This window comes from Hevea brasiliensis, chromosome 8, assembly GCF_030052815.1.
Source record: "Hevea brasiliensis isolate MT/VB/25A 57/8 chromosome 8, ASM3005281v1, whole genome shotgun sequence".
NCBI classification, from domain to species: Eukaryota; Viridiplantae; Streptophyta; class Magnoliopsida; order Malpighiales; family Euphorbiaceae; genus Hevea; species Hevea brasiliensis.
Window position 1 is genome coordinate 100,053,565 of NC_079500.1, and position 13,028 is coordinate 100,066,592.

General features: G+C 30.5%; 1 protein-coding gene across 1 annotated transcript; it reads right to left on the reverse strand.

Moving 5' to 3' along the window:
• Nucleotides 1-3,889: 3,889 nt before the first annotated feature.
• LOC110645552 (uncharacterized protein At3g28850) lies at nt 3,890-4,757 on the reverse strand. The gene is made up of 2 exons (XM_021798759.2): nt 4,070-4,757; nt 3,890-3,927 (listed from the first exon to the last, which is right to left on the reverse strand). Exons 1-2 carry the CDS (start codon nt 4,755-4,757, stop codon nt 3,890-3,892), a joined length of 726 nt encoding a protein of 241 aa, XP_021654451.2.
• Nucleotides 4,758-13,028: the final 8,271 nt, after the last annotated feature.

The window sequence follows — 13,028 nt, forward strand, 5'->3', positions numbered from 1 at the left end:
AAGTTCAACATTTTTTTAAAATTCTGTGTGCAAACTCCTACACTATTAAACACAATTCATTACAAAAAGCTTGTTTCTTGCTTTTGGCCTTTAACATGTAAGAGTTTATACACACAAGACTGAACCAACCCACTATAAAATTTTAATAAAAACAATGCTGTAAGATTACATATATTTACACTCTGTTTGGGAAAATTTTTAGGGGAAAAAGAAAAGAAAGAGTGGAAAATAAAGAAATTTTTTGTTTTGTTATTTTCTTTAGTCTTGTTTGGATAGAAAGGGAGGAAAATAAAGAGAGGAAAGAAAAATATGATAAATTTATAATGTTATCCCATATATTTTAAAAAAATAAACTTTAAAAAATAGTAATATTGTAATTTTGATATATAATCCCACACTTATTTTATCTTCACCTTATTTTCTCTCATCTCTTTATTTTTCCTTCATTTATAAATAAGAAAAAATACTAATTTCAATTTATTTTTCTTTATTTATTCTCTTTCCTCCCTTTTCCTATGTCCAAACAGGGTGTTAATTTTTTTTTAGAAAGCAGATGTCACGTATAATATGAGCAAATGTCAGTGGGAGCATCTCCAACCAGAGAAATTGTGGTGGTTCCCCTTAGAGCTTGAAGTGGATGGAACATGGCTCGTGGTTGGACCCTCAAGTCAGGCATTTGCTTTGCTTCTTGCTAAGGGAAATGGTGGGATCACTGTCCCGCAAACTTGCATGAATAAGATGGTTGGATCTTTAAATTTCTTAGTTATTTTTAGACAAAAAAAAAAAAACATTTATCAGTACTCAGTAAGTAATTCAAAAAAAAAAAAAAGTACTTAAGCTTGGCCGTCGGTTCGGTTGAAACCCGACTATAATACAATAATTCAAAGGAATTAATACTGAATCACAAAATTTATTAGCCTCAGTTTTTATTTTGGTCCAATTTTAATCAAATAAGATGGTTGAATTTCTTTTTTAAAGACAAAAAATATGATTTTAATCATAAATTAAATGGGACTGACTGATTTTAATTTAATTATAGTTCAATTTTAAGTCAATTTTAATCCCATCAATTTTGATCTAATTTTGAATTGAATTGGCCTAATTCCAATCTGATTTCAAGTATGAACCAAACTGTGGGTAAGCTTATGTTTATCTTTGGGACAAGTATCCTTTAATACTTTGCGGTTTGCACGTTTTTTTCACTTAATAATACATATTATTTTGCCGTTAATGCTTAAAGGTAAAATTGCTAAACGGCGTCAATGCATACTAATATGATAAGTCTTCCTGTGCTCTTAAACTAGCGTGACCAAAACAAGCCTTGGTTATTTGACTGTATATATCAATTTGTTTATTGATTTTCTTGTGATAGAGAATAAATATCAGCCTTTTTTTTTTTTTTTTTCGTTTTGTCTGACTTATATTAGAAGAATGATATGATTATACAATTAAATAAGAAGAGTCCACTTCCCACATCAATATATATTAATATGATTTAAATTTTATCTTTAAATACTAATAGCATAATATCACATACATTTAAATGTAAAAAAAAAAAAAACTTTAGGCCCAAATTAATAAAATACACAAAATGTACTTATTCCCTTTTTTTTAAAAATTTTTTTTAAGGATTTTTAGACCTGGGCTATTTGGGGTTGGACCACTGGAAGCAAGCAAGCTAAGCCATTTTCATAACATAATCTTACCCTTAGGTTGCATTCCATAGACCAAGAAACTTAATTGCAGCTTTTTAAGGATCATGAAGTTGTTGGATATAAGGCCATGTTTGGCCTTTTGAATTCTCATACTATTTTTTTTTTATTCGTTTTTGTTCTCAACTATGAAATGCAATGTAATGCTATTAGGGGGAAACTGACTAGCCTGCTCATACAATCAATAATGATTTATAAGCCATGCGACGTTAGAAAATCCTAAAAATTTAAGTGATTAAAATGTTTTACAATATAACATATTATGATCTAATTTTTTTTTTAAATATTTTTTTAGTATTTGAGGCATTCAAAAATTTAATTAATAAAAAATATTTTTCTAATTAAAAAAATAATTTTATCTTATTTTTTTAAAAGAGAAAGTTATTTTCTGTATTTTGTTAATTTGATTAAAAATATAAAAATAATTAAATTAATAATTATTTTTAAATAATATTAAAATAATAATTTTTAATGACATATAAAATAATGGGTTTTAAGTCACAATTACAAACAACTCTTAAAATCTCAATCCAACATGCTTTTTTTAAAAAAAAAAAGTTTATATAATTAAAAAATAATTTATACAATTAAAAAATAATTTAAAAAATTAAAATATATAAATTTTAATTTAAAAATTAATGAATATAATTAAAATAATAATTTTCTTAACAAATAATAATTTAAAATCAACTCTCTTTTTTTTTTTTTTTAAACAATTTCAAAGAAACTCGTAATACGTTAAAAGGGGTAATGATTTTTCTGCAACGCTTACCTTTCAATTTTGGCATTTTATGGGCATTGAGTAATCCATTGTTTTTAATAAACAAATTTGAAGGGCAAGAGAGTAATGTAAAGCTGACTTGTCGTTTTGGATAAGCTTAAGATGCCAGCTAACTCTTTCTCATTTTGGCATTTTACTATTTTAGAGCTATCTAGCACCATTAATTTTTTAATTTTATTTGTTCAACACTATTTTTTTTAAAATGCAATTACAAATTTTTTTAGCTAAAGGCTTATTTTGACTTTTAAAATTATATTAAATAGTTATATAAATTTTTAAAATATTTTATATTTAATTAAGCTTTTAATTTTAGGAAAAATAAATAATTTTTATAAATTTTTAAAAATAAATTAAATAAGTTTTAATAATAAAAGACTTATTTTTTTTTTAATTTAAAAAATTTATTTGGATACAGAACATTTGAAGAGCTTATATTACTGACTCATATTTTAAGTGCGAAAATAGACAATTTATTTTTTAAAATAAATTAAATATGGATTTTCAAATTTTCACTTTGATTTTTATTAATAAATAAGTTGTCAAACAAAAATCTTGAAATGATGGCTTCAAATTATGAACTTTGAAAAGGGAGCCATAGGAAAATGATAGGTAATGTGACCGTAGAAGAATTTTCATTTTTCCTATCTAATTTTCTTAGGATATTTGGAATTGATTTTGAAAGGTAAAAAAAATTTCTGAAAATTATTATTTTAAAAACTGTTAAAAAAATTATATAATTATTTTAAAAATCAAATTAAAACTTTTAATACAGTAAAAATATACTTTTCTATAGTAATACTAAGCAGATAATAAAGCTTATTGTAGTGGCTCTTTTTTCCAGAATTTGTTTTATTTTGAATATTCTTCTACCAAAGTAATTATATTATTAAGATTTTATTTATTTCATAAAAAATAATTTATAAATAAAAAATATTTCCCATTAAAAGATTTCATTAAAATATTTTTTAATATTAAAACATTTCTTATTATTTAATGATAATATTAAATTAATAATATATATATTTATATTATATGTATATATAAATATTTTTATACATTAATAAAATTATTAATATTTAAAAAATAAAAAATAAATTATTAAAAATAATTTAATTTTTTCTTAATAACTCATTTTTCTCTAATGATCCAAATATTAAAAATATAAAAAAAAAAATATTTTTTATAAAATAATTAGAGCCAAAAATTATCATATTTTCCTTCGAATTTACATGAATGCAGTGCACAAATTCAATTAACATGCCATAATGGTATTACCAAGGCTTGTTAGGAAAATAATAAACAAAAATTAACATATAAAGATTTACAAATAATACTCAATAATCAAACATTAAATTCTTACAGCTAACTCTATAAACATTTAACCAAATAAATCCCATCAAACAGATAAGCCCACATGGGATGATCCCCATTTTCCTATATTCCATTTAAAAAAAAAAAAAAAATTCCAGCAAATTCTATTCTATTATTTTATTTCTATATTTCTTATTGTGGATTGAGGGTTACACTGACAAGCGTCGCCGGTTCACGGGATAACACAGGGCGCATCTACTCAGACCGTTCACATTGCAAGATGAGCAGGTCTTAAATCCACACTTCTCAGAGTAGATCTTGTGGCTACCATTGCATTGTTCACAGACAACAAATCTCAGCCCTCCACAAAGATCACAACTAATACTGTTTTCTACAAACGGTAACCCACCAATCAGTTTCCTCAACTCACCACTCTCATTCATCTCCTTGATCTCCTCGGCACCACCAACATACTTCCCTCCCATGAAAACTACAGGTAAGCTCACTTTTTTAGACCCTGTGATCATCTGTAACTCGTCTAGATACCTACCATCGATGGACAAATCTCGCTCGTCGATTGGAACGCGAAATCCACGGAGGATTGATCTGACGGTTCTGCAATCCTCATATGTTTTGCGGACAATGCGGAGGCTAGTGAAGTAGAGGATGATATCGTGTTCATCTTGGTTAGAAGGTGGGGAAATGGTGGATGTTTTAGAGTGGTGGCGGTGGTGGTGGCGGAGGAGTGAGGTAGCGATACGGACCCGGTGGAAAATGGAGGGTCTTCTAGGGGATTGGGGTTCGGATTTGGATCCATTTTGGGGTTCTTCTAAGAGAAGGGTGTTGACATCTTTGAAAGATGAGCAGAAGAAGTACCTTGGTGATGGTGGCTGTGGTGGCTCTTTAGGGAAGCTGTGCGCCCTACGTGGCGATCTCAACCACTCTGGCCACATTAGAGAGAAAGAGAGAGAGAGGAAGAGAGAGTGGAAGAGAAATGAGACTGGTTAGGGTTATAAGGTAAGACTGGGCTGGGCCTTTAGTGCCATTAAAAGAAAGGGATCAAATGCTTGTCTCATCATCAATTTAAATCTTGAGTCTTTAAAAATATTAGATTTTTCTCAATAATTCTTCTAAAATTTTTGGATTTAATAAGAAGGAAAGTGATCATAATATCCAATTAAGTATTCTAGATGGTAAGTAATTTATGGGTTCTTAATATTTGCAAGAAAGTTGGAGCCAACTGGGCAAAAATGACAGTGATGCCTATGGTGATTTCTTTAATCCCTTGGCTTGGGTGATATTACGAGATATGATTATGCACTGAGATCTTCCAATCCCTAAATAATTTTTCTCTGATAAAGTAAAGAGCGGCTAATCTTGGGAAGTCCAATAAATTCCGCTTGCCGCTATGGAACTTAATTGCTTGTACTATATGTATGAGCAATGCATGTGCAGGAACACCGCACAAATCATTATTGAAAATTTAATATATTTGTAGAATATAAATTGTCATAAGGTCACAATGGTCACAATTGTCAAATTGGCCTCAGTTATCCTTGTACCATTGTTCATAAGGTTGGCTCTTAGTTCTCCACGAGGATTTCCATTGGTATCTCATCATTAGAAATGGTTGTTCACTGTTTCTCTATGGAAACACCAAGTGACGGAGACCCAACACCGTGAAAATCTTTAAAGGGCTAATGTCAAAACACTCAATCATACACTATGCAGTGATTCTTCTTGGAACAAATTAATTAAGAGATGATTGGAGAGACTTACATATCCTGTTGGTTCTTGATAATGTTCTCTCTCTGGCAGTGATGATGATGATGGTTATGGAGGCAGAGGTGGGGAAGTCCTTGCTGTACAGACATAAAATATGAATTTACTCCATTGTCCTTCTTAGGATGATAATCTCAGAAGCGACTGTACCTACACTCTCACCAGAAGGTTTGCAATGGGGAGGTTGGGTACTTCTCATCCAATGCTGCAGAAGAGGCGCTGGATAATAGATTTCTCTATTTTCATATGCATATATCATCAATGAGGACCACAGGTGGCAGATCCATCAGGTTAGCTTCCTTAATTGTAGACATGATATCCCTGCGTGCCTGCAAAATATGCAGTGTTGTCCAAGGCTGCTATGTTTTTCATAATGTTTGTCTTGCAAGGGTAGACACCTGCAAAAATATTGAAATTTTGAAAAGTTACAGGCAATTTAGCACGTTCTCAACCAATCCAATTGTCTCCTGACATACATGATAATTAAAAGATTCTTTGCACAAGTTTGAAATGTGAACCATGTTGGAGATCAAGCACAAACCTTTATTTTTCTTCCTCGTCTTGAGGCAGTATCAAAAGCACTTTGAAGCCACAACTGGTATGTATGAACCGGAATCTTGGTTTGTTCATAATCTATCGCTGGAGTTGCATATCTTCTTTTTGGCCTTTTATTGGGTCCTTGCCCAATTTAATCCTGTTTCATCCCCTCTTTCAACGTCATTTAAGCTTGTATCATCTTTTCTTAATCTAACATGATCATAAATAAGAGTTTTCCTTAATTAAATTATTTTACATGCCTGGCTGCCATGCATTCAGCAGATGGTTGATTTATTTGTCTTCTAGATGGTCTTCAATTTCATCAGCTGCAGAAGGCAATAATAATGTTAATATGTGTACACAGCTAGATGGTTCATTAGGGAAAAGTTCACAAGTGTTCATTCTATCAGTTAAGGCTTAAGACTAAATGCTAGGATGACCACATCTCTGAATATCAAACCTGCGACATCAGCAATATATATATCAATTAATATCAAACGGAGAATCTGGTGAATTATAGGGTGAAGATTTTCATATTTCTATTTATACAATTTTACTCTTTTGAAACCACATAATCCAAAACCGATCATGCAAAAGAAGCTTAAACTGCAGCACGAGTTGAAATCATCTTTCAAAGCGATTATAGATTTCTGTTTGTGACTGATATAAATCAAAACATTCAAACAATTTGATGTTGTCGGCATCAGCTGAGAGACCAACACTTATTGGCTTAAGGGAAAAGTTGAAACACAATCATATTTGGATATACCTTCGTAATTGATTACTGGGAACGAGAACAAGCTAAGGAATTTGAAAAAGAAAAACCTTGATGTAATTGCCGAGATGAATCTTCCTCCCTTGGATCGTTGTTAATACAGGGTCATCAATATCATCCAGCCGCTGCACAGAAAGAGTGCCAATTATACACAGATAAACTCCACATGGCAATGCAGAATATCTTGGCAGATGTATTTTCAGACGATTTATTAAAATCAAAGCTTAAACGAGATTGCTATCTAAGAATATGATTCAGTCCCTTGTTAACTCACATGCTTTGAACAGAGAGAGATCAACAAAGTGATAAAAACTTTCACAATGAGCAATTTTAGATTATAGAAGACACAGAATCGAGTAGGATACTAATTTTATCCTGGGTTTCATAAAATCTGGAAGATCTAACCAGGTTGCCATGGCAATACATCAGGATGCATCATCTAGCAACAAAACTCAGAAGTAACCAAATTAAAGAATGGTTCCAACGAAATTATGTGAATTCAATTTTGTGATTCAAAAAAATAAAGGATGACTCAAATGAACAAAGGAGAAGTGATCTTCAGACCCAACAACTATAAGAATAGGAGAAATTGTATATGATGGGCAACTGCATCTTGTAAACATGACAGCCTTTATCGGTGAATCTAGATTGGAAAAGGTCCACATTGACTTGAAAGTTACCGTAGCTCCGGGTTAATTTATTTCCTACCTCAACCAGATTTTAAGTCTCATGATCAAGATTCAATGTGACACGAAAATTATAGTAAAATCCTATACAATACACATCCACATCAATGCATATTTACTATTATACGTAGCACACCATCCATAGCCATAACTAATGACTTCAGATTAAGGACTGATCCATGCAACTTACTGAAATATAAGGATTAAAAGCCCTTTATAGCTTTCATGATTTATGATTTATAGACTATGGGCCTATGTGGTATTACCGTTGAAACTGTTATTGAAAAAATAACGTTTTTAAATATATTAGTTAAAGAATAATTAAAAATTAAATTTGATCAGTTTTAGTCATAAAGAACACTAAAATAACAAAACAGTTTTTTTTCAAACAGTTTTTCTCAACAGCATCTAAAATAATGCTTTTATTCAGAAAATCAGTTTCAAGCTCTGAAACTCAATACCAAATAGGGCTTATATTTTGTCAAACACATCCCCATCAACTAACCAAGTATATATATTCTTGAGAAATCTCTTAATTTTAGTATGCATTATTTATCTTTGATTATACTCAAGGAGATTGTTAACCAATTAAATAAGTGAATTAAATGATGTGATGAATCATATTATTGATAAAAAGTGATATTTCTTGGATTGTATTTAGTAATGAAGTTTGGCATATGACATAGGGTGTGTTTATAGAGAGTTCGAACTGATATGAAAATGATAAGTGTATTCAACGTTACATTAAATTTTTATATATAAATTCGTGCATTTTATATATACAATTTGATTAGTTCTGTATATATCTCAATACAAATATTTAATTTAATGGTAATTAAGCTTATTCTCATATGAGTTTGAATTTATATTAAATATATCATATTATATATATTTCATATAATTTTTTTAAATCGAAAAGTTAAAATAAATAAAAAGAAAAACAGACTATTCTCTATAAAATATTATATGTTACAAAGGTGATGATAATAAAATGTTTTAGACTCACTAATTGCCGATTAGTGGAGTGAGTTTTAAGTCTATATGATTCAACTCGTGCACCAACATATAATTTAATCACGATATTGATAATTTTTAGTAATTAATACATCAACGTTTAAAATAAATATTCATTTTTAATAAAAAAAAATGGTTTAACTTAAATATATTTAAAATTATATTTATAAATAAAATATTAATAATGACAACGAGTAAAAGGCTGAAATTGCTCTTTCATCCCGTCATACAAGAGTTGAGGATTAGTGCAGAGACCTCCCTGCATCGCGAAGCAGGGTAGATAGGTTTCCCGCAATATATATATATATTTTTTATTTTAATTTATTATTTTATAATCAACATTCATTTATTAAAAATAATTTATAAGTTAAAAATATAAAATTTGAACATAAATTTGTTAATATATTTATATTTTTTAAATTATAATATTAAATATATATAAATAAATTATTTTTTATAAAAATAATATTTTATTATGTTGCGAGTACTTTTTTTTTCATCTCGAATTGAATTAAAAATAATTATTATATAAATATTATTTAATTAAAATATTTATTTCTTTAAATTAAAGGATATAATTTTAAAATCTTAATAATAATATAGTTTTAAAAAAATTTTAAAAATCAATTTTATTGTTCCATCTCTATCATGTAATTAATTTTAAAGTGTTATTTAAGCAATGCCTTCGATAAATTTTAATAATTATCTCTAAATTTATGTAATTGTAATACTATAATTTTTTAATTTTAAAATATAATATAAAATTTTTTAAACTTTTAAATTTTATATAGTAAAATTTTTCTGACTTTCAATTATTGATTTTTCAGTTAAAAATTAATGTGAATAGCTTTCGCATAACGCTTAGTCAGCATTTTTCTTTTCTCTCTTATGTAAAGTATAAAATTATTCTCTTTACGCATGAAAAATTATTCTATCTTTAAAGAAAAGAAAAATTTAATTTACACAAATTTGAGAGAGAAAAAAAAATACTAATTAAACTCAATACTAAAATTATTTAAATCAATATCTAATTGAAAAATTAGTAATTAGATGTTAAAAGAGATTTTACTGTATAAAATTGTTGTCCCAAAATAGTCCAAGAGGGGGGTGAATTGGACTATTACAATTTTTTTGCCCTTGCTTGTAGCCTAATGAAAAATTGTGGCTTTGTTCAACTAGGTGCTTCTCTATGTATAGTGAAAGTAATATGTACTTCAACAATGTGTTTCTAAGTTGCAATTCAACCCTCAATCAATGTATATGGCAATATCTAATAAGGCATGCATCATACAATATACAACTAATTTCTCAAGTCACTCAATATGTCCTCAAGTTAATCAATTCAATCTATTCAATCAACTTTCAATATCATGTATAAAAAGTAAAATTTAAATTGTACAAAAATAAGGAGGTCAAGGTTAGAGAGAATAAACACAACAATTTTTATAGTGGTTCGGCTTAATTAGCCTACATCCACTCTCTCAAAGAACCCTCTTTGAGTCTTCTCTCCACTATTTGCTCTTTTGAAGGCAAGAGACCAAAAGCCCTTTACAACTTTTCAACACCAAGCTTTTACCAAGGTAGCTTGAAACCTTCACAAGTGCTATCACAAGCACTTTCTCTCTCAAGCTTTAATAGGTGCTTGTACAACCTCTCTTAAATGTAATTTAATGTTTCAACACTCACTCTTACTCAATACAAATCAAACTATAAAGAAGAGATGAGTTGATTTGCCAATGGTAGCTCAAAATCTTTAAAGCTCTTGAATGAAAGCAATAAATGAAAAATCAAGATTGGAGTTCAAATGTAAGCTTTCATCAAACTAAAATGAAGTAAGGAAGGTGTATTTATAGTCCCAAATCATTTTAGACTGTTTGAAACCCTTTTGGAATGTTATACACACTGCCCAAGACAAAATAGCCGTTATTTTGTCCTTTTGTGCGAAGTTGAGCAGCTCTGATCAATTAGCAAACTAATGAAATTTTACTAGCAGTCAGTAAACTGGTTAGTAAACTAATGTTTTTAGCAAACTTAGTAGCAAACTAAAAATTTTAGCAAACCAGTTAGCAAACTAAGTCAACAGCTGCATGTCTCAACTTGCAATGTAAAATGATTTAGGCCTTAAAAAAAAATGTTTCAATAGTAGTGTCCAAGGTCATAATGAGAAAAAGTAATCAGAAAATAAAATTTCATATTTGAGCTCCATTTGACTAAATTCTCATCCATTCTTTTCACAAAAGACCTATGACTCAATCTCTAACACTATGCCTTTCATACCTTTTCTTTGAGTCTTGGCTTCCATAGTCTTGTTCTTTTCTCATTTTGGATTTGTCTTGAAATGCCTTTGAGTATCCTTTCTCCTTAGATGCAACTTCAAAGATACTTTAGGAATAAGACAAAGAATCTACACATCACTTGAAAGTTAGGTTAGATAGATTCTCTTTGAGTTTTGTTATCATCAAAATCAATGCTCATTTTGAGCTACGGGGTCAACAATCTCCCCCTTTTTGATGATGACAAAACTCAATTGAATCATTAATAAAAAATAAAAGTGTGTGAAAATTTATGTGAGTATGTAAATCCAAGTATAGTATGTCGAAAATGCTCCCCCTAAATATATGCACATAATTTTCAAGAAATCTATTTTCTGTACATAAGCTCCCCCTGAGTTTATGCTATAAGGCATGTTCACAATATTCTCAGAAAGCATTTTCAGTTGTCACAAGTATAAACCCAAGTATAAACACATGTCCATCAACACTAGTATCAACACATTCATATAAACATATATTCACATATCCATATCCATCAACACACATATTCACATATCCATATCCATCCATATCCATCAACACACATATTCACATATCCATGTCGATCCTATTCTCTCCCATTTTGTCATCAATCAAAAAGGAAACAGGAGAAAATAACCCAAAAAGAATCATGTTAGCCCAAATGTAAACGCAGTAAGGTAAACAGTAGCAAACTAAAAACCAATAGTAGCAAACAAACTAGTAAACTAATTATGCAGATAGTAAACTAAAAATCTAGATGAGATGCTATTTAAGTCTTTTACTTCTGCGAGTGGATTTGGAAGGCACCATCTTCTTCCTAGGGAGTTTAATAACAGGGGGCTGAGATGCTTGGTCAGCCAATTGATCATCCTTCTGTGACTCATCTTCATCAGATGGTGGTTGAAGAGCAGCAGCTAGTGTCTGATATGGATTTGACATAGTTAACTTATACCATTTTCGACCTTTCTTGGCTGCAGGGGTAGCAGCTGCAGATAGCTGAGTTGGAGCACTCTCTTGGTGATCCTTGAGAGAAGCTTCCTTCTGCTGTATAGGGGCAGCAACAGTTTCAGCAGGTGGTGCACTTGGAGGTTCAACAGGTAGCTCACCTTCAGGTTCTACAACCTTTTCACCATCATGCTCAGTAGGTATATCAATTACAGGACCAATTTCAGGTTCAATGACCTGGTCACTAGCATGCTCAACAGGGGCTTCTACTGCAGGTTCAAACTCAGGTTCAGCCACTTAGTCACTTTCATGTGCCACAGCAGCTGGAGACTCACCAACCTTATTACTTTCACCCTTGTCAGCAGAGACTTGAGTAGCAGCCTCAACTTTAGTTGGAAAACCAGTTTCCTTGGCCTGCTGAAGATCCACAATTAGCCTCTTCAATTCCTCATTTTGAGTGAGCAGGTGACTCACTTTGTAGTCAACCACATCCACATATTTTCGCAATAGTTCAATGGACTGATGGGTTGAACTAAATTGATCATTAAAATCAGCTTTTAGCCCTTGAATCTCACTCAAAAATTCACTAGCAGAATCAGAACCAACCTTAGCAGAGGAAGAACCACCCTTTTCAAACCTTTTCTTTCTTCCATCAGTGTCAGAGTGGATTTCTCTGAGCACAATCAAATTAGTCCTAGAGTTTTCCTTAGAGACATTCACATTGAGCTCTTTAAACACAACAGTCAAAAGATATGCATAAGGCAGTTTTCCAATCCCATAAGCTTTGCACATGTTCTTGAAAATCAAGTAAGCCAAATTCATCCTTACTTTATTCACAATGTGCCACATAATACACATGTCCAGGTGACTCAAATAACCATAGCTACCAGATTTAGGACAGAAAATGTAGTTCACCATACTGTGAATGATTTTGATGTGTTGAAGGGCTTTTGTGCTAGTGGACTTTTCATTTGCGGTAGTGTTAACAGGGAACACTTCGTTTTCAAACTCAACCAAATTAAATCCTGCCACCCTAGCAACATCCTTATGTGTGGAAATTTTATTTCCATCATTTGGCAAGTTTAAAGCCGTAGCTATCAATTCAACAGAGACACCATATACACTGTCATTCAAAACTACCTCAAATTTGTCCTCATCATCAACTGTTCTCAAAGTCCTATAAAACTCTTG

Bases quoted from the DNA above. Each gene is read 5' to 3' on its own strand.
- LOC110645552 (XM_021798759.2), bottom strand. From the start codon at position 4,757: ATGTGGCCAGAGTGGTTGAGATCGCCACGTAGGGCGCACAGCTTCCCT. The intron at 3,928-4,069 runs GTCTGAGTAGAT...AATGGAATATAG, and splicing joins CTCATCTTGCAATGTGAACG to GAAAATGGGGATCATCCCAT.